The sequence below is a fragment of the Pelodiscus sinensis genome, chromosome 28, assembly GCF_052426305.1.
Source record: "Pelodiscus sinensis isolate ZL-2025 chromosome 28, ASM5242630v1, whole genome shotgun sequence".
NCBI lineage: Eukaryota > Metazoa > Chordata > Testudines > Trionychidae > Pelodiscus > Pelodiscus sinensis.
In genome coordinates, this window is record NC_143079.1 from 2,235,273 (window position 1) to 2,256,159 (window position 20,887).

Here is a 20,887-nt window from a genome sequence, read left to right on the forward strand (position 1 = left end):
CCCGGGCGGGGGCTGTGTTGGTTGGCGGCGCGGGCCTGCCCTGGGCAGTTCCCAGGTCTCAGCCTTGTCCTTCCCCCTTGCCAAGAAACCAGCTCGTTTGGCCTCCTCAGTGACCAGCGCTGGGGAATCCGGGGGCCGAGGGGGGCGCTCGAGGGCTGCGCCGGTCTGTGGCGTGGGGCCCCGGGGCCGGGAGAGGGGGATTAGAGGGGAAGGCAGGCGGCAACGCTTTCCCGGGCCGGGTTCAATAAGTGACGGGCTGGGCTGAGAAAAGGCCGTGGCTCCGGCCACTCGCCGTGAGGAACCGTCCCCTTGATCCCAGCCTGGTCACTCCCCGGGGCAGGCCGGCGGCCAGGCCTCTCCCGGCTGCCTCGCTCTCTCTCTCCAGGAAGGTGCCTCCACTGCCCCCGTGGTGCTGGCGGACCCTGAACGGCGAGAGAGCCGGGGGATGGGTCTGCGCCCTCCGGGGCCTGCTCCGTGCTCTGCCGAGCGCAGCACTTGGCTCGCGGCTGGGGACAGGTGTGCGTGTTCACCGGCTCCGTGCTGCCTCGCACGTGTTGTAGGGATGTGCCCGGTTAACCAGTGGCCCCCTGCCCACGGCTGCTGCAGCCTGACGGGGCCGTGGCCGGGAGGCCCGCTAAGTGGTTAAGGAGTTAACGAAGCGGAAGTTTCCATCCCTGCTGTGTCGTTGGCCGTGGGGCCATGCGGCTTCCAGGGCTCTGGGCTGGCCTTGTGGCAGGGTGCCACGTTCTGCCTGTCTTGCGTGGCCATCCCCCGACGTCTGCCACCTTTAGCACAGTCTGGAGTGGGTTAGGGCTTTTCTCCTACTTCTGCCTTCTCTCCCTTCCTAGCTGGCTTTAGACGCCCTGCGTCCACCGACAGCCAGGCCACCCGCCGGACACGGAGCTAGATGCCCGTGGGGCTGGCCGAAGGGCCGGAGAGGGAGTGATGCGAAATGCTCTGCCCCCTGCCCCCGCCGGGCTGTGGCACAGGAGGTGCTCTCTGCGGCAGTTCGAGTTCGGGGCAGGGAGTGGTGGAGACGTAGCCGGGCTGTGCTAAGACTGGTCTCGTGCCGAATCCCAGGAGCTGAGGCAGTTGGGGGGGCCACACGGCACTGGACCGCGTGTGGCCAAGCCGGGTTTTCTCTAGCCACGGAGCCGGGCTGGGAGCTGTGTCCGGCTGAGACTGTCCCCTCTTGCCGTGTCTTGCAGAGAGGTCGCCTCACCGGCCCATCCTCCAGGCCGGGCTCCCCGCCAACAAGACTGTGGCCCTGGGCAGCAACGTGGAGTTTGTGTGCAAAGTCTACAGCGACCCCCAGCCCCACATCCAGTGGCTGAAGCACATTGAGGTCAATGGCAGCAAGATCGGGCCCGATAACCTGCCCTACGTCCAGATCCTGAAGGTACTGTCCCCCTCTGGGCGGGCCGGGCGGGGCCTGGGGCAGTGGGAACGGCGGGAGGGAGGGAGGCCCTTGGGCCAGAACTGGCGTATCTGGGGCGGGGCAGGTGATGTTTGAGACCGTTCAGACTGGGTTGGCCACTGGTCAGCCCAGACAAGGGGCGTGTGGAGCCTTCTCCCTGCAAAGCCTGGAGCAGGGATGGGAGCGGCTAGGGCAGGGAGGTGCAGGGATGGGGGGGTGGAGGGTTAGGGCAGGGAGGTGCAGGGCCGGGGGGGGGCGGAGGGCAGGGAGGTGCAGGGATGGGGGGGCAGAGGGTTAGGGCAGGGAGGTGCAGGGCTGGGGGGGGCGGAGGGCAGGGAGGTACAGGGCCTGGGGGGGCGAAGGGCTAGGGCAGGGAGGTGCAGCGGAGGGCGGGGGGCAGGGAGGTGCAGGGATGGGGGGGAGGGGGGCAGGGAGGGCAGGGGGGGCGGAGGGCAGGGAGGTGCAGGGGGGGGGGCGGAGGGCAGGGAGGTGCAGGGATGGGGGGGCGGAGGGCAGGGAAGTGCAGGGATGGGGGGGCGGAGGGCTAGGGCAGGGAGGTGCAGGGATGCGGGGGCGGAGGGATGCAGGGGGGGCGGAGGGAGGGAAGTGCAGGGATGGGGGGCGGAGGGCAGGGTAGGGTGCAGGGGGGGGGCAGGGGGGGCGGAGGGCAGGGAGGTGCAGGGGGGGCGGAGGGCAGGGAGGTGCAGGGGGGAGGGGGGGCGGAGGGCAGGGAGGTGCAGGGGGGGCGGAGGGCAGGGAGGTGCAGGTATTCCCAGCAGAGCGGGCAGGGCCCTGGCTGATGTAAAACGGACATCCGCATCTGCCCCCCGGAGCTTGGGGAGCCGGCTGGGAAGCGGAGGTGCCCAGGGTTGCCGGGCTCCGAGCGTGGGTGCGAGAGGCCCCCCTGAAGCAGCGGAGGGGGGTCGGTGGGCGCACCAGTGCGGAGAGAGGTGGGGAGCAGCGGGGGCGGCTGGCGTGTGGGGCCTTTGGCTCCGCCCGCTCAGAGACGCAGCGGCTGGGCTGTGTCGGGTCATTCCCAGGCCGTGAATTGGCTTATTAGCTAATGGAGAGAGGGAGGTGATCGCTCAGGGAGCCCAGCCCCTTCGGCCTCCCCACAGGCCTGGGAATCCCAAAGGCTTGCGCAGTGTACCGTGCGCACCGTGTACCTTGCACATGGTGTAGCCCAGCTTGCGCACAGTGTACCTTGCGCACGGTGTACCCTGCACACAGGATACCCCAGCTTGCGCATGGTGTACCTTGCACACTGTGTACCCCGACTTGCGCACGGTGTACCTTGCACACAGGATACCCCGGCTTGCACACAGTGTACCTCAGCTTGTGCACAGTGTACCTTGCACACGGTGTACTTCGGCTTGTGCACGGTGTACCTTGCACACGGTGTACCTTGGCTTGTGCACGGTGTACCTTGCACACGGTGTACCTCGGCTTGCGCATGGTGTACCTTGCACACTGTGTACCCCGACTTGCGCACGGTGTACCTTGCACACAGGATACCCCGGCTTGCGCACAGTGTACCTCAGCTTGTGCACAGTGTACCTTGCACACGGTGTACTTCGGCTTGTGCACGGTGTACCTTGGCTTGTGCACGGTGTACCTTGCACACGGTGTACCTCGGCTTGCGCACGGTGTACCTTGCACACGGTGTACCCCGGCTTGCGCACTCCCCTCTGCTGTGTTGTAGCTAACACCTGTCTGGGCCACTTACTGACCCCAGCGGGCCCCCTAGCCAGTGGTTTCTTCCCCCCCCACCTGCTCCTTGTCGAGGAGGGCAGGTGCGCTCCTGTGGGGAGCGCGGGAGGGGAGGTCGGGCTGTTGCTGACTTTCCACACTGGCCCCCAAGTGCTCGTGACCCATCGCGTCGGTCAGCTGCCGACATTGCGTGCAAGCTGGGGGCCCCGGCGTCTGGTCGGACCCTGGCGCTTGTGCACACAACCCCCCTGCTGCTCGCGGCGGGCGTGAGCCGGTGGCCCCGGGCGCCGTGTCCGGGCGCGGGGCTGGCGCGGGGCTGCGCTGTCCGGCCGTGTCATGTGACCCCTGTGTTGTTGGTTTGTTCCAGCACTCGGGAGTTAATAGCTCTGACGCGGAGGTGCTGACCCTGTGTAATGTGACAGAGGCCGAGAGCGGGGAGTATGTTTGTAAGGTTTCCAATTATATTGGCGAGGCCAGCCAGTCTGCGTGGCTCACTGTCACCAGACCCGTGGCAAAAGGTAAACTGAGGCCCCCGGCGGGGCTCTTCCTGGGACAGTCAGTCCCTAGCGGTGGAGTACGAAGCTCTGGGCTCTCTTGTTTCTGCTGCATTTCTGGTTGCCACGAGCCATGGAAAAATACTCCCAGTGGCCAGCTTAGTTTTGTGCTCTGTGTCGCCCCCCCCCCCCCGGATGTGCCCCCCGTGTGCTCTCACTGTATCAGCAAACCCCTCGGACGGGGCATCTACCCACCCCGGCCTCTCTGGCCCGGCTGCGGTGGCGCGAGCACCTCTGGGCTTGGGGGCTGGGCTGCGCTCGGCCCTCTCCCGGGTAAAGAAGCGCCGCAGCCTTTTTCCGCTCCTGCCTCCTCTCTCCGACCTCAAGTTCGGCCCCAGATCCGAGTGTGACGAGTCCGTGTCGTGTTCTCCCCGCGTCTGTCCTCGCCCCACCCGACCCCCTCTCCCTGAGCTGTGTTGTCCGCCCTCCCCCCTGTGTGTCCGTGTGGCATGAAACTAAGCCGGCCCCCCTCCCGAGGGGCATTTTTCCATGCGGCCCATCGCCAGCATGTTCCGATGGGCAGGCAATTCAGTTTGGTGAAGGGTTTTAACAAACGGCTTAGGCCAGCCTGGGTTGCAGGTCTGCCGAGGGTCTCTCTAACAGGTCTCCAGTGTCTCTCTCTGCTCCCCGGGGGTCTTACAAATGAGACACCAGGGCACGGTCCTCCCTCCGCTTCCACCTGGGCTGCTGGGTGATCCCCTGCCGGTCTGCTCCGTGGTTTGCTTCCATTTGTTCTCTTCTAGACGGCGGGCGTTAACACCACCGACAAGGAAATGGAAGTCCTGCGCTTGCACAATGTCTCATTTGAGGATGCGGGGGAGTATACATGTTTGGCGGGTAATTCTATTGGGATCTCCCATCACTCTGCATGGTTGACAGTTCTCGAAGGTACATACTCCTGGGTCCGCTCTCCTTTCCCCACCTCGTTTCTGCTTCTGATGCATTGCAGCCTAGGAGAGAGCCTGGCCCCGCTTCCGCCGCCCCCCCCCCCCCCCCCGGGAAAGCCCAGAGCCTGCTGGGTTTTCCCCAGCCCGGGTGGTGCGCTCAGCTACACCACCTCGTGGCAAGTTAGGACTTACCCCGTCCCTGGGGTGCCCCCCCGTGCGTGGCTCCTGCCAGAGAGAATCCAAAGCGGGGGGCCAATGGAATGCAGCACTTGGGGCCAATGTCCCCTCTAATTTTGCTATCCATGTGCGGAATAAATTTTGTTCTGTGCACCAAGGCATGTGTGACTGTGCACCACCAGCAGAAACAGATGCTGCTGGCCAGGGCACTCGGCGTATCAGCTGGGCAGCCTTGGAATCTCTCTTGGGCGGCTGCCCAAGTGCTCAGCTTACCGGCAACACTGCTTGGGTCTGTCTCCCGTGCTGCAGCTGCCAGGAGCAGGTGCCCTCCCTGCCAGGGCCCTGCCTCCCCTCCACCCCCGCCTTGGAGCCGTGCCCACCCGCTCTCTCCCTGGCCAGGCAATGCATCGTGCGGGCTGGTTCCGTCCTCTCGGGCCACGCCGGCGTGTGCCGCTCCCTGCCCGTGCCCCCGACGCAGGAGCCCAGCGCCAGGATCACAGGAAGGGTCTGGGAGGAGCCGCCCTGGGAAGTCCCCCTCCTCCTTGCATGGCAGAGGGGGCCCAGGATGTGGGTGGCGGGCAGGGGGCCGGAGGAGCAGAGGGGCAGCCCGCCGGCTCCAGAAGCTCCGTGGGTGGAGGGGCCGTTCAGTCCCGCGCCGGGTTGTGTGGGGGGGTCCTGGTCCCCCTGCTGCCCCACAGCGAACTAAGCTAGAAAACAGTCCAGGGAAGGGGTGGGTGAGCTGCAGCCCCTGATCCTGGTGCCGCGAGCTCCCCTGCCCGGGGGCTGGAGCATCGGGGGCCCTGGCCTTGCCCTGGCGAGGATGGAACCTGCCCCGGGTGACGGCACAGCCATTCCCTCTGCATGAGCCTCGGCGTGCTGGCCCTCTCCATGCCGCTTCCCTGCCCCGACAAGGCCTGATAACCAGCCGCTGCAGGAAGTTTTTGGGGAGCCTGGGGGCGCTTTTCCTACAAAAACTTCCCCGTTATCAGCCCCTCCTCCCCGTCAGGCTGCCCCGGGCGCTCTGGGCGCTGAGCGGGAGCCAGTCGGGCTGCAGCGCGCAAGACTTGGCCTCCCTCTCCGGCCTTCTCTGCGGCGCTCTGCTTTCCGGGCGGGGGCTGGGGGCGACTTGTCTCACTACTCCGGTCCTCACCCAGCAGGCTGTGGTCAGACACCCCGCACCGCTCCGAACCGGTGACCTGCCACAGCTCGCGCGGCCGCGCCAGGGCGGGTTTGCTGCCAGTCACGGGGGGCGGGGGGGGGGGTTGACTCCTGATGAAATGGAGCTCTCCGGGAGGGGCTGCCGGTGGCCATTTCGATTCAACCCCCAGCCCCCTGTGGTCATGGATTTTGAATGGCTGCGACTCGCCATCGGACCCCTCCCGTCTCACAGGGCAGCGTTTGCTTCGGCCTTGCCCCTTGCTCCCGGGAATTGCCCCTAGATATCTGCTGCTCCTCTCTCCCCCGTGGGGAGAAAGGGGGTGGCCCCCGCCAGGCCTGAGCCATGCAGCCGTGAGGGGCCGGGTCGCACCCCTCTGCAGGCTCAGCACCATCCATCTCCCCGCAGAAGACTGCGTAAGAGCCCGGCCTTTTCCGCTCCCTAGCGATGGGGGGGTCCACAGCTGTGCCTGCTCGGCCTTGTGGGGCCTAACGAGGCCCCGTCCACGAGGCCACCTGGTTCCAGTCCTGCCCCGGCCTCGGCACTCGCCCGCTCCAGCCCTCCCTGATTGGCTTGTCCAGCACCTGGGCTCCGATTCCTGACTCGTGGCCCTGGCATTCACATGCCGACGCCTGCTCTGACCATTGGGCCTTACTGCCCCAGCCCAGGCTCCCGGCACTAGCCAGGGAGCCCGGGGAAGTGCCCAAGTTCTCAGCCCCATATCTACCCCCTTCTCCGGGTGTCTGGCATTCTCATTTAAGCCCAGCTTGTCAGAGGTTACAGACCCACCTCCCATCGCCGCTCTGCTCCCAGCCACGGTCCTCTGCATCCTCTCTGGGTGGCAGGGTGGCACTGCCTGGCCATCTGGCCTCAGTTTCCCTCCGCTGCTTCTTTCCCACCAGCTGACCTCTGCTGATGGCTGGGCGGGGGGGTGGTGTGGACCCTTTCCTGCTTGTTCTTCGTGCCTCCCCCAGCTCTGGCTGGCTGAGGACCTGCGTGGCAGGCGGGGAGGGGGTGGGTAGCACCACGCGGTGGCTCATGGGCAGGGATGCTGGGGCGTTGGCTGGCCCCTGCCGCCCACTGGGCTGTATTCAGTGTGGACCGGGCGCAGCCCCCGAGAGCTGGGGTTTGCCTGCGAGGGATGTGAGAGTGGAACCAGTTAGCCCATCGGTCTCTCTGCCACCCGCACTGTGGGCCTGCAGGTTAAGGCATGTGCCAGGGGCAGGGCCAGGAGCCGGCGGGCTCTCCGGCAGAGCCCACGGCGCAGGGCAGCCGTTCCGCCCTCTTTGCTCCCGAGTCCACCCGGCCGGGCACACCCTGGCACGGTGAAGTGCACAACCGCCGGGCCTTTCCACGGCCACATGGTCACTGGTCTGAGAGCTGCGGGGCAGCCCTCGCTTGGCCTCAGCTGCACAGGGCCAGGAGGCCCAGGAGGGAGGGGGTCCCTGGCCCTCCCCAGCCTCTGCGGGCACCACCCCACCCCGCTGACCCACCGCCCGCAAAGGACGGGCGGTACTAACGCCTTGTCGCGCCAACCCAGCTCTGGAAGACAGGCCAGCCATGATGACCTCGCCCCTGTACCTGGAGATCATCATTTACTGCACCGGGGCCTTCCTCATCTCCTGCATGGTGGTGACCGTCATCATCTACAAGATGAAGAGCACCACCAAGAAGAGCGACTTCAACAGCCAGCTGGCGGTGCACAAGCTGGCCAAGAGCATCCCGCTGCGCAGACAGGTAACAGAAAGTAGATGGGGGGTTTGCTTGTATGTACGCCCTCCCCAGAGCCCAGTCAGGCCAGCCTGCCGAGCGCGCGCCCGCGGGGGGTCACTTGATCCGGGGGGTGCAGTGCGGACTGGATTGCAAAGCAGCACCTCGGACTAAGGGACGGGGGCTTGGCAGGAGAGTTGCCGGTGGACGGGGTTAAACGCCAAGCCGCGTGTCTAAGCTCTGTATAAAGTAGGGATGTAATAATGTAGCCGTTTAAGCGATTCACCAATACGCGTGAGCTTATCGGTTACCGTAACGGTTACATGCTGGCAGACAACCCGCGCTGCTGGATCACAGAGGCAGCAGCCGGTTTGCCGGGAGCAGAGCAGGGAGCTGGGAGCCGGATTACAGAGGCATCAGCGCGGGGCAGCAGCCGGCTCCCCAGGAGTAGGGCAGGGGGCTGGGAGCCGGATCATAGAGGCAGCGGTGCAGGGCAGCAGCCGGTTCGCCGGGAGCAGAGCAGGGAGCTGGGAGCCGGATTACAGAGGCATCAGCGCAGGCCAGCAGCCGGCTCCCCAGGAGCAGGGCAGGGGGCTGGGAGCCAGATCATGGAGGCAGCGGTGCAGGGCAGCAGCCGGCTCCCCAGGAGCAGGGCAGGGGTCTGGTTGCCAGATCACGGAGGCAGCAGCATGGGGCGGCAGCCGGCTCCCCAGGAGCAGGGCAGGGGGCTGGGAGCCAGATCATGGAGGCAGCGGTGCAGGGCAGCAGCCGGCTCCCCAGGAGCAGGGCAGGGGGCTGGGAGCCGGATCACAAAGGCATCAGTGTGGAGCAGCAACCGGCTCCCCAGGAGCAGGGCAGGGAGCTGGGAGCTGGATCATGGAGGCAGCAGCGCGGGGCGGCAGCCGGCTCCCCAGGAGCAGGGCAGGGAGCTGGGAGCCGGATCACAAAGGCATCAGCGTGGAGCAGCAACCGGCTCCCCGGGAGCAGGGCGGCAGGCAGGAGCCGACTCCCGGTGCCTACTGGCTGCCGGCCCCGCTCCGCTCCCGTGGACCCAGCTGTGCGGCTGGCCCTGCAGTATAAGCTTTGTCCAGTTCCATGGTTATGTAATTAACTGCTTTCCCCACCCCTGTTGCTCAGTGCCCCTCTAGTGTTGTCCCAGAGCTTGCTAAATGCCCCAGTTCTCTGTCACCCCTCAACGCACCCCCACGCCTGCCTCCCGGCGCTCACTAGAGAGGCCAGACGGGCAAGATCAGATCTTTCATTGGCCCAGCTTGTGGTGGCCACACAACCTGTCAGAAGCTCCTAGCCATGGCTCGGGGGGGCCCAGCTCTCTCGTCCCCAAGGGACGCCTGCCTGGTGTGACTGGATGACAGAGCTTCCCCTTGTCTGGCCAGACGGCTGCCAGCCGAAGCGCTGCGGTTCCTGTGTCCCTGGGCCTGGCGGGCGAGGGTCCCTGGGGAACGCGCGCTGAAGCGGCAGGGTGGCCATGCTGAGCGCCCCCCGCGAGAGGAGGAGTCAGTCAGAAGAAGAGGAGCCAGTGTGGGGAGGGCACAGGAGTGGGAGCACGTGGTTAGAAAAACCTTCCCCCAGCCCCAAAAGAGTTGCTGGAGGGGCTCTGTGGCTCAGCACCGAGGGAGTGAGAGCTAGGTCGTTCCCCTCCACCCTGGAGTGCTGCTCGTGGGGCTCCGGGAGGGGCTGGGTTCTGCAGAACCCCTTGTTCTTCCTCTCGTGTGCGAAGCGGGGGGGGGGTTCGGTGCTGGGCCCTCCCTCGGGAGGGAGCCCTGGGCAGTCGCGTCCGAGACGCTGTGCTCAGCCCTCACAGCACCGCTCAGCTGCAGAGCCTGTGACCGCCAGCATGCTGCTGCTCCCACGCTAGGACATGGGCAGGGCCCTCCCCAACTCACCGCCCGCAGACCCGGACACGTGGCGTCTTCCCCTCTCTTGTGCACTTTCCCCTGCACTACAGATTGTGCGGGGGAGACCGGCGTTCCTCACGTTGGGGTCCTGACCCAAAAGGGGGGCCACACGGCTCTTTCAGTGTGCACGGCCTTCAGAGCGGCCTTCTGGTGTTGGCCGGGTGCCCGGCGTGGAAGGCAGCGGCCGGCTAGCAGCAGCGCAGAAGAGAGGGTGGCAACGCCATGTCCGTGTCGTCTGGACTTCTGTGCTGCTGCTCTCAGAGCTGGGCGGCTGGAGCGCGGCGGCTGCTGACAGGGCCCAGCACGTCAGGCAGCAGCATGGAAGGAAGGGTGACAACACCGTACCCAGCCGCCTTCCTTTTGCATTGCTGCTGGCAGCAGCTCTGCCTTCAGCGCTGGGCTTCCAGCCAGCAGCCACTGCTCTCCCGCTGCCAGCAGCTGTGCTGAAGTAACGGCAGCAATACCACAACCCCTACAATAACCTTGCAAACCCCCCTCCACCACCCCGATAACCTTGCAAACCCTCCTCTGCGGGCCAGGACTCCTCCCCTTACTACACCAGGACATTTCAGATTTGAAATTTACCATTTTCAAAGCCCTTCGAAGTGTGAAATTGAGCAAGGTGCACGGTGAATTCGGATGGGCTGAGGAGTGCGCGAGCAAGCCCCGGAATGCGACCCGTTCAGGTGGTGCCGTGCTGGGCACAAGATCCGGTGCGACTCCGTCGGTCTGGGAGCTGGTGTCCTGCTGCGCCTGGGGACGAGGGGAACGGGGTCCGGTTCTGGGTCCAAAAGGAGCACTTGCCACAGCTGGGAGCTTTGTGACGTTCTGGCGTCTGTCCCTGGCTCTGCTGCTTGAGACAAGTCACCGCCTCTGTAACTTGGGGTGGCGATTCCAGGGGGTGGGGTGGGGCAGCTGGTGCCGTGAAGCCCTTGGAGTGCCCAGAGAAGAGACCGGCTGCAGCGGAGAGCCGGGACCCGCACAAGAGGGCTCCCTCCACCTCCAGCTCTTTGGTCGGCAGCGCCTCGCCTAGGACCCGAGAGGCCCCGTCCCAGGTGCCCGGCGGTAACCCACTGCCCCTCGGTCTCCCTCGCAGGTGTCGGCAGACTCCAGCTCCTCCATGAACTCGGGGGTGATGCTCGTCAGACCCTCGCGGCTCTCCTCCAGCGGCACCCCCATGCTGGCGGGCGTCTCCGAGTACGAGCTGCCTGAAGACCCTCGCTGGGAGCTGCCCAGGGACAGGTGAGGCCGCTCGCTCCCCGGCCTGCCCGTAGCCAGCTGGCTCCTGCCCCCGAGCGCAGCTCCGGCCCGGCCCACTGGCTCCTGCTGGGCTCCGGCGCCTTCCTTAGGCCGATGGGGGAGGACTCAGGGCTGGCGTGTTCCTCCCCGAAGCCGCCTTTCTGGGGCTTCCCCTCCGGCATGTGCAGCTCCCGCGGGCTGCGGGGAGGCCAGGCTCTGCCTGGGTCTCCCTCCTACTCTGGCTGCTTCCAGGCCGGGGGTGGGGAGTGGGTCCGTTAATGGTCTGCCGCTCCCAATTAACCAGGAGGGGCAGAGGGGCCCCCTGCCGCCGCGGGCGAGGCGGGTCCCGCCCAGGCAAGTGGCCACAGAAACCACAGGATGCCCTGTCACGCTGTGCCTGCCAGCGGGGGCCGTGCCCTCTCCGCGGGGTCTGCGCTGACACCGGCCGTCGCTCCCCCGCATCACCCTCTCGTCTCCCCAGGCTCATCCTGGGCAAGCCGCTGGGCGAAGGCTGCTTCGGGCAGGTTGTGCTGGCGGAAGCCATCGGCCTGGACAAGGACAAGCCCAACCGGGTGACGAAAGTGGCCGTCAAGATGCTGAAGTGTAAGTGGGGGCCTTGCAGCGGGGACGCGGCCGGGGAGCCCGTGATCCCCGAACGGGGGTGCTTACCGCCTGGGAAAGCTTCTGACTCTGCGCTCCCAGCGGCTGCCCCAGCAGAGCGACCGCGAGGCCCGGAGCGTAACCGCGGCCGGCGGCACCTCCCTTGCGCGGCCGAGGAACAGCTGCGCCTTCCCTCGTGCCAGCATTGGCTGGCCTGGAGCTCTGAGAGCTGGGCGCGCCCCTCGGCCCCGCACAGCCCGGGAGCATCGGCAGCCGCCTGTTTGGAGGGGCAGTAGAGTTTCTGCTTCATGGCTCGGGCCTGCTAGGAGAGTCACCCCCCGGACCCGGTCGGGAGAGGCTCCGTGCCGATTGTGCTGTCTAGTCGAGCCGTGCTCGTCCCTAAGCTCTGAGCGCCTTTCTCGCTGGAACGCCGTCCCCCCACGCCAGCTGGGGAGACACGCCCGACCCCCCGCAGCTCCCCGGCCCGGGGAGGAGCCTGGGAGCGGTGGGGGAGCTGCCAATCCCGGGGCGAAGCGGCAGAGGCCTGGAGCCTCGGGAGAGGGCGCCGCGGCTCTGCGGAGGGCAGGGAAAGCCGAGTCCCCCTGGGCGGAGGCTGCTGCAGCTCTGGCTCCAGCCTCGCTCGTTTGACGGGGCCGGGGCCTCTGTTTGCTCAGCTGATGCGACGGAGAAGGACCTGTCCGACCTGATCTCCGAGATGGAGATGATGAAGATGATCGGCAAGCACAAGAACATCATCAACCTCCTGGGAGCCTGCACGCAGGACGGTGAGTCCCGGGCGCGGCGGGGAGCCCAGCCCCTCTCTGGAGCATCTCGGTGCCCGAAGGCCCCGTGGGGCGTGTGCCGGCCCAGCACGCAGCTCCCGGGGTGGGACAGCCTGGCTGGAGGGGGCACGGAGCCCTGGGGCGGGACGAGTCACACCCCCCGGCCGGGTTTGGCTTGGCTGGGGGCGGTTCACCACAGGGCCAGTCCTCGCCTCTTGTTTGCCCGGGGGGTGGGGGCGGGGGGTGTACGGTCACGGGAGGCCTGAGCTGGGCTCTGGTGCCTGGCGGAGGATCCGCTCCTGCAGGGCTGCCTGGTGCAAACCCCCGTCCCAGTCCGCAGGGGCTTTGCGGTCTCGGGGGGGGGGGCTCGGTGGTGCACCTGCACCCCCACCCCTAAGCTGGCGGCGCTCTGCTCCGCCCAGGTCCCCTGTACGTGATCGTGGAGTACGCCTCCAAGGGCAACCTGCGGGAGTACCTGCAGGCCCGGCGGCCCCCCGGCATGGAGTACTGCTACAACCCCACCCACCTCCCCGAGGAGCAGCTCTCCTTCAAGGGCCTGGTGTCCTGCGCCTACCAGGTGGCCAGGGGCATGGAGTACCTGGCCTCCAAAAAGGTGAGCACCCCTCGCCGGGGAGGCCGCGCCCCACCCGCCGAGGGAGGGGGCCCGGGGAGCGCCGAGGGGTGGTGATCAGGCAGCTCTAGGGGCCCGGCCCGGCCAGTGGGGGCCCGGGGTTCGCCCCGGCGTGAAAGCAACCCTCGTGCCTGAAAATCCATGAGTTTGGGGCTCTCGATCCTGGGGTCCCCAAGCCCCCCCGCAGCCGGCACTGCCTGGCCCCTTTGCTGCCAGCGCCCCCCCCACGGCCGAGGACAGTGCCTGGGGCCCGCCAACGCCACCTGTCCGAAGCAGCAGCTGTAGCCCTCGGGGCAGGTCTGGCCTCTGTCCCCGCACGCTGGGGAGCGGAAGTGGGGCGGGGGGCTGGTGTAGTTACCCCAGGGCGCAGCGACAGCGCTGGCGGCACCCGGCCCGCGGCAGGACATGCGCCGTCAGCGCCGCCCCGGCCGGGGTAGCCGCTTTCCCCGCGGGCCGGCTCCGGGGGCGGGGGCGGTGGCGTCTGTGCCAGCACCCGGCCTCACGCGCTCGCCCCTCTCCCCAGTGCATCCACCGAGACCTGGCCGCCAGGAACGTCCTGGTGACGGAGGACAACGTGATGAAGATCGCGGACTTCGGCCTGGCCCGGGACATCCACCACATCGATTACTACAAGAAGACGACTAACGTGCGTGGCGCAGCAGCTTTCTCCTGCGGCCTCTGCCACGCTAGGCCCCGGGCCCAGGCTGCCATGGAGAGAGATGGTCCTTGCTCCTGAGACAGCCAAGGGACGTCTGTCTGTGCCCCAGCCTGCCCCTCCTCCCCCGGGCCTCCCATGGCGATGAGCAGAATGGGCCAGGCCCCCAGCGGGGCTGGGACTTTCTCCGCCTGGTGCCAGGTCCCCGACACGTGTCCCCGGCCTGTCTCACAAGAGCAGCAGCCAAGGGCTTAGACACTTGCCCCCTGGGGAGGCTGTTTTTCGGTGGGGGGTGATTGTCCAGAGAGCCCGGGGGTGGGCGCTAGGCGCCGGGTGTCCCTTTTGGCCAGGACGAAGGCCCCTCTTGGCCAGAGACTTGCCCGGCCGAGGAGTCGGGGCTCCGGTCGTGGCAGGCGCCGTGCCCCGGGGCCGGCTGTGTGTGTGCAGCGCGTTTCCCCTCTGAGCGCGTCCCGCCTGCTCCTGTCCTGGGGGCTGACGTCCGGCGGGGCTTCCTGCATTCCAGGGTCGCTTGCCGGTGAAGTGGATGGCGCCGGAGGCCTTGTTCGACCGGATATACACCCACCAGAGCGACGTGTGAGTACCGGGTCCCTGGCCGCAGCGTGGCCCTCGCACGGCCCCGCTCCCGGGCAGGCCGGGTTAGTGCTGTGGGGGGGGGGGCCTCCCCCGGGAACGTTTCCCCCTCCCCCTTCTCGTGGCAACCTCGGCAGCGGCTGCGCGTTCCCTGCTGCAAACAGCCGCGCCACTCTTCTCGTTCCCCCAGCTGCTCCGGCGCATCCTGGCAGGACCGCGGCTCCTTCCTGCCTGGCCCCCAGCCGGCCAGCTCGCAGGCGGGCAGCCGCTCCTAAGCTCCTGGGCGCTGGGCGCTGGGCACAGGCCCGCAGGCGAAACGCCGAATCCCGACACCGCCTTTGGCGTGAGCAGCCTTGTCTTCCGAGTGCCGCTGCCTGGGGGTCTCCAGCCCTTCCCTTCCCTGCCAAGTTCTCCTGAGCCATCCAGCGCTTCTGCGCTGTGTCCTGTCCGCCCCCCGGGGCTGGAGGCTGGCACGCGGGTGCTAGCGTAGCTGGAAGCCAACTTCGGCCCCTGGGCTCTGGCTCTCCACGCGTGCCCGATGTTGTGGGGGGCCCCACCCAAGACACCGGGAGGGGGCCAGGCGCTCGCTGCACGGCCACTCAGCCGGCCCCTTTCCGGCAAGTCCGGCGGGACAGCCCGTCACTAGTGCACCCCACGGTGTCCTCGCGGGAGCCAGGGGGAGTGTGCCGGAGCCATGGCTTCCGCTGCGCCGGAGGGCCCCCGTGGGTCTGATGCAAGGGGGCGGGGCCGGTTCAATGCCGTGTTCCGGTGTCTGGAGCAGGTGGTCCTTCGGCGTGCTGCTGTGGGAGATCTTCACGCTGGGGGGCTCGCCGTACCCCGGGGTGCCGGTGGAGGAGCTCTTCAAGCTGCTGAAAGAAGGCCACAGGATGGACAAGCCCAGCAACTGCACCAATGAGCTGTAAGGGGCAGCTTCCTGGCGGGGGGAGGGCGAGTCCTGCTGCATGTTACTGTCCCCTCCCCCGGCGCTGTGCCGACGGGTGTCGGGGTCTTCGTTTGGGGGGCATCCCTCAGAGTAAAGGGGGGGCGTGAAGCGGATGAACTGGTCCCAGATGAGCTGCGTGTGGACACGCCTGCTGGGGAATTGGCTTTATCCGCGGGGCAGGTGGGCGATGCTCATTGGGAATAGCCCAGAAGGGATCTCTCCGCGGGGTTGGCTGGGAATAGCTCCCCCCGTGCGGACACGCCCGTGGAGTCCTGGGAACGGGGCCGCGGCGGGTTGGATGGGGTCACTGTCCCTGGGCTGCCTCGGCGAGGAAGCGGCTTTCGGCCCAGCCCTCAGTCACGTCGGCTGCTGGTTAGGTACTGGCCATGTCCTGGGACCGGCGAGGGGCTCTCGGTTAGGTGTCCCCAGGGCGCGGGTAGGGGTTAGCCTCCAGGATCCTGCCGATGGCAGGAGTCCCCCCGCCCCCGACTTCTCGTCTCAGCTCCGCGTGTCCGGCGAAGGCCTGTCCGGCCTCTCTGCGGGCACCTGGTGCTGCCCAGCGTGCTCCCCGGGGCAACCGAACCCTCCATCCATGTCCGTTCTCTCCAGCCTGCTCGGGACTAGGCGACTGGGAGATGGGGCAGCCGGGGGGTACTTCCACTCAGCAGCGCCACATGGCGCCCAGGGTCCGAGGGGGAGTCCCCAGCTGACCCCGGGCTTCGGCACTTTCGCCTCCAGGGCTCTTGCCACACTTGGAAGGCGGAGCCGCCCTCTCGACTAGTCGATGAGCCCGTTACCCGATCCCTAACCTCCTCCCTCGGGGTGCGGGAGAGAAACGGCTGCTGGCCCCTGGGTGAGGTGTGTGGTGGGTCTGGAGACACCGCTCCCTGACCCGTGGCCCCCCTGCGTGGCCTGGGTCCCGGGGCTGCGGCAAAGCCGGAGCTCAGCAGCCCGGCCCAGGGTTTTACTGCGAAGACCAGCAGAGCCCCGCGGGAAAGCGCCGAGGCAGGGCCCTTGGCGGGGGAGGGCAGCTGTGCAGCGTTCTCCCCCAGCAGCGCCAGCCCCGCAGAAATCGCCGCTGAGTCTGTTTGCTCGGCAAGAGAGAACCCCGGCGAGGCCAGAGCCAGGGCTGCCTGAGCCGCTAGTTACAGCCCCCTCCAGTGTCCTGCGGGACGGGGGAGGGCGTCCCTACTTTTAATGAAACACCATCTCGGCCTGATTCTCTCCTGGCCCAGGGTGTAGCCTGCCGGCTCGTGCAGCCTGGGTGGCCCCGGGAGTCGTTCCCGCCCATGCGCGCCCCGGGGAGACAGCCGCTGCCCATGTGCCGCTCTGCATTTTGATCTGCGTGAGGAGCTGCAAGCAGGGTTCCCTGTAAGCTGGTTGTGCGGCTGCCCAGGAGAGATTCAGGTGCCGCCCAGCTGATCACAGCCTGCAGCGTGTTTCTCTTGGTGGTGCACATCTGCACATGTCTAGGCGCATGTGACTAATTTTATTCCGCACATAGATGGGGAAATTTGAAGGGAACGTTGGCTGCAAGTCCTGGTGGCTGCGGCTCTTTGGTGGGCCGGCTGCACCCTGCCCCATTTCACTCAGGTTTGGGGCTGCGGGCCCGGGCTTTGCCCTGCGCTCTCCCAGACAGGCTAGGAACTGGCCCGGGGGTGCTTGTTCACGCTCCTCCTGCCCGTCCCCAGGTACATGATGATGCGAGATTGCTGGCACGCGGTCCCCTCCCAGAGACCCACCTTCAAGCAGCTGGTGGAAGACTTGGACAGGATTGTGGCCATGACCTCCAACCAGGTAAGCCAGGCCCGTGCCTGTGGCCCTCTGCAGGGAGACTTTCAAACGCCAAGTTTCTGCCTCACTCGCTCCCCTTGCTGCAGAGTGAGCGGCACTGGGCGCTCTGTCCCCACGCCCCCCGGAGCACAAGGGGGGACGTCCCTCCGGGATGCTCGCCACATGGCCTCTTTAACCTGGGTCCTGCCTTCTCCAGCTGAGCGCTGTCCCTGGGGTTTTGTCCCCTCTAGGAATACCTGGATCTCTCCATGCCGCTGGATCAGTATTCGCCGAGTTTCCCAGACACCCGCAGCTCCACCTGCTCCTCGGGGGAGGACTCGGTTTTTTCCCACGATCCTCTCCCAGACGAACCTTGTCTTCCCAAGTACCCGCCTCCGCACGCCAACGGTGGACTCAAGCGGCGCTGAGGCTGGGCGTCCGACTGCCCGCTGTGTGCCTGTGTGTGTGCATGTGTCTCCGCTACCCCAGAAGCTGTCCCTCGCCTACAGGCCTTCCAAGACACAGCCGTAGCATCTCCCAGAACCGAGTCCACCGGCGCCTCTCGCCAGCGTCGCCCATCACCTGAGCTGTGAGCGGCCTGCATCTCGCATGGCCGGGTTCTTTTCTTTCCTTCCCACCCAGTCTGTGCTTGAAGCCTTCCAGCGGACTCCAGCAGCCCTGCTCCGGGGCAGTGCTCAGAAGGGGAACCAGCCAGTAACAGGCGTTCCCTTCCTTGCAAGGGATTCACAGACCGACGCTCCCCAGCAGGACACGGACACCAGGCCCGGGTTCCTTTCTGCTTGCCAGTCCACGCGACCCCAGCTTCCACCGCTCCCTGCGCTAACGCCAGCACGGAGTGCAGGCTGGGACGCGGCACTGCGCTGGGAGCATCTGTCTCGGATGGCGCGAGAACCCGTGCAGGGTGGCTCTTGCTTTGCGAGAAGTGCTAAGAGTGGCCAATGGCGTATTCATTCCAATACTAATTTGCTTTGCTGACCAAACACACGGTACCTTGGAGATGGGCAGGCGCAAGGGAGAAGCCGGCTCGGCGCTGGAAGAGGGAGCAGCCAGATACCCCAGTGCTAAAAACAAACAAACAGAAAGAAATCTCGTGTACATAGCTACAAATATGTATAAATATGAATATATATTTACATGTCTTTTTCAAAGGGTTGTTCCCAGAGATATACCAGTTTGGTAGGAAGTTACTAGTGGCTGGTAGAGATCAGTTGCTATACAAAAAAAGTTCATATATTTTGCTACTTTTGCTGTTTTTATTTTTTTAAATTATGTTCTAAACCTATTTCAGTTTAGGTCCCTCAATAAAAATTGCTGCTGCTGCTGCTTCCGTTTTATATGGGGTTGTATTAACCAGTGATTCTGCCTCTCGGGAATCTGTTGTCACGGTAGAGATGGCCTTTTCGCCCTCCTCCCTCCTCCCCCTCCGTGGAAATCCTCTCGTGGCATCTGGTGCTGGGCTCTGGATCGGAGGGGCCCTTCTGTGGTCTTTGGACGTGGGCACAGCTTGTGCAGCACTCGGATCACCATATTGGTGCGTGAGTGTGTGCTAGTGACAGACGTGCGAGAGCCCTGACAGAGCTGGAACTCTGCCCCTGCGGGGCGGGCAAAGCACCTCTCCCAGCAATAGCCACTGGCGTGTGCTCTGTGTAGGGACCCCCACCCCGGCCCTGGGGCCTTTGCCAGAACTAAGTGGGTTCCCTGCCGTGGAGAGAGCCGGGAAACTGAGCCAGCAGCAACGGCTTTCCAGCCACCTCGGCTCCTGCTTCTCCAGCTACATCCCGGCCACGCTCTAGGCCTGCGTCGGTCTCTTCCCATCCCTGCCGAGGAACCGGCTCTGCTCCCGGGTCCTTGTCGTGCACCCGACTGCAGCCCTCGCACGAGGGGCTGGTGGGAGCCCGTCTCTCCTCCCCCCGAGCCCGGTGCTGCACTTCCTCCAGCGAACTCCAGTGCCTTACGCGCCCCTGGCCCGGCCGAGTGGGACGGCCCAGGGCCCACGAGGTGCCCTTGTTCCAGGGAGGTCCCTTACCGAGGCCCAGCGAGGACAGTTCGGCCAGTGGCGCTTTCGGCTCTGAGACACCCCGGCCCTGCCTTTTACGGGCCACGCCACTGGGGTAAGAGGGCGACAATAGCCCTGAGCCGCTTGGCTTGGGCTGCGGCAGGGAGCAGAGCTTTAGTCTGTTAACGAGGCCACGTCCTTAATTGGCCTCTCCTCGTGCCAGACCCTGCTCTACGCGGGTCACCAGGCTACCTGCATTCAGCAACGCCCCCCCCCCTCGCTGCGGGCCTTGAAGGCCGAGTCCCATCCCGACCTCGCCATCAGGAGCCGTTCCTCGGGGGGGGCCTTAGCCAGGCGTTTCAACCCCCAGAGCCAGGAGGCTGTTACTTGAAACGTTGATTTTGCCTTTGTACGGGGAAATATGATTGTTCTAAGCTCCTCTGTAATGAATCTGGCATTCTTGTAATTATTAAAACCTTTAACCGAGAGCTTTGCAGCAGCCTTGCGGTTTGTAGCAGCTGCGGCGAGTGGCGTCTCTCGTGCGCGCGTGATTCCTGGTGAACAGGCAGGAGGGGCGGGTTCAGACACGGCTACCGTGAGCGTTGCACGAGTGGGAGTGGGTGAAAGGGCGGCTTTCCTGGTGTGACGGGGGGGGGGGGGGCTGGCTGCTCTGTAACCCGGGTCCCCTGCACTGTGACACTCCCGCTGACTCACCCACATGGATTGGCTTGGACACAGGAGAACAAGGCTCTTCCCAGAGGAGAGACAAAGGAAGGGAGGGGAGACGAACACCTGGTTTGGGGGCAGGGTCTGGGGCGAGGAGTCTTGGGCTGGAACCATGAAGGGAACAGACTAAGGAGGGGCTGGAATCTAGGGGCCCAGGGACCCATCTCGAGGGGGCTGAGGCATCCTGGCCTTGACTCCTGCAGACACATCCCGTCTGTGCTGGGCTGTGTCCGGGAGAAGCAATAAACCCCCCGTTCTACCGGCTGGTGGAGTCTGTTCTTGCTGCTGCGGGGCTGCAGGATCGGAGGGTCCCCGACTCGCCCGGGGACCCTGCCCAGTTCTGCGGAAGACACTTTTCCCTTAGGGGAGGGAGCAGAACAACCAGGGAAGATCCAGGGCGGGGGAGGGGAGCGGCCAGCATTGGCGCACGGTGCCCTCACCCCACTGAGTCCCAGCTCTCCCGGTTTGCTACACGGCTTGTGCATTGTGCGCTGGTCGTAGCGGGAAACATTCTAGTGCAGGGTCAAAAATGGCCATTTTGGGGGGGTTCAGAATTTGCCCAGGTTTTTGGTTTCACGGCTTCCTCCTCGGAAAGTCCCGTAAAGGGCTGGCCCCTGCAGCTCCGTCGGAAAACCGTGCTCAGCCAACGTGGGCTTGCTCGTGGCTGCTCCCCTTGACCGGAATTCCACGGCACGGCAGAAAAGCGCCCTGTCCCCGTGTCCTGCCCTCTGCCCCGGCCTCCTGCAGCACGTGTCCTGGGCAGAGCCCCGCCCGGGCAGGAGCGCAACGGAGCCCAGCTGCGGGAGGGCAGTCAGCATCTTCCTGCTCCCAGTGCCCAGCCGACGGATTTCCCAATCCGCGCTCTTCTGGTGCACCAGCGAGGAGGCAGAGCCGCCCTGCTCTTCTGGCGAGCCCCACCCCCGCCCTTGAGTTCAGGACCCGATCTGAGCAGGCAGGGTGGGGACCTGCGCTGCTCTCACCCACGGTCTGGCTCGCAAGCCCCTTCCCCCGCCTCTCCAGTCCGAAGCAAAATCTCTGACGCGGGACAAATCAACACCAGCGCTTGGAAGAGGCCGGGGTCAGCAGAGCTGGATTCCATTTCTGCCAGGGCCCTTTAGTCTCCCTGCCTCAGTTTACCCCTTGTGAACCAGGCCTGGCGCAGCGTCTGCAGAGGAGCAGCGAGCGGCTCTGTCCATGTTTGCAGAAGGTCATTGCCCCGAGCTCAGCACGCGGCATTAGTTCTGTTTCCTGTGGCTTCCCCTCCCTCCGAGAGTTCGAGGCTGGGCTCGCTGCGCCAGTGGAGGAATTAGCCATGGGCTGGAACCAGATGTTTAGGCAGCAGCCATGTGGGCTGCCTTCCTCTCGTGAAATAACTTCATTCTCCGAACAGCTGGGCTTGCGCT

The 20,887-nt window shown here is 65.9% G+C and overlaps 2 protein-coding genes across 10 annotated transcripts in view; one reads left to right on the plus strand and one right to left on the minus strand.

Annotated features, from left to right (window-relative positions):
• FGFR1 (fibroblast growth factor receptor 1) overlaps window positions 1–19,246 on the plus strand; it is a 52,116-nt gene extending 32,870 nt beyond the window's left edge. For 3 of the 8 annotated variants that reach the window (XM_089773798.1, XM_089773799.1, XM_089773796.1), the window contains 12 exons: window positions 1,209–1,399; window positions 3,495–3,645; window positions 7,442–7,644; window positions 10,624–10,769; window positions 11,248–11,369; window positions 12,041–12,151; window positions 12,571–12,761; window positions 13,303–13,425; window positions 13,958–14,028; window positions 14,807–14,944; window positions 16,660–16,765; window positions 16,993–19,246. In XM_089773798.1, coding sequence (XP_089629924.1) covers window positions 1,209–1,399; window positions 3,495–3,645; window positions 7,442–7,644; window positions 10,624–10,769; window positions 11,248–11,369; window positions 12,041–12,151; window positions 12,571–12,761; window positions 13,303–13,425; window positions 13,958–14,028; window positions 14,807–14,944; window positions 16,660–16,765; window positions 16,993–17,169 — 1,730 coding nt within the window. In that variant the 3' untranslated portion in view covers window positions 17,170–19,246. Of the gene's footprint in view, window positions 1–1,208; window positions 1,400–3,494; window positions 3,646–4,424; window positions 4,570–7,441; window positions 7,645–10,623; window positions 10,770–11,247; window positions 11,370–12,040; window positions 12,152–12,570; window positions 12,762–13,302; window positions 13,426–13,957; window positions 14,029–14,806; window positions 14,945–16,659; window positions 16,766–16,992 lie in introns of all 8 variants that reach the window. The other 5 variants (XM_089773801.1, XM_075910984.2, XM_089773800.1 and 2 more) reach the window with 3 other exon arrangements.
• LETM2 (leucine zipper and EF-hand containing transmembrane protein 2) overlaps window positions 17,702–20,887 on the minus strand; it is a 43,907-nt gene continuing 40,721 nt past the window's right edge. For both annotated transcript variants that reach the window (XM_075910991.2, XM_075910992.2), the window contains exon 12: window positions 17,702–17,823. In XM_075910991.2, coding sequence (XP_075767106.2) covers window positions 17,721–17,823 — 103 coding nt within the window. In that variant the 3' untranslated portion in view covers window positions 17,702–17,720. The remainder of the gene's footprint in view (window positions 17,824–20,887) is intronic.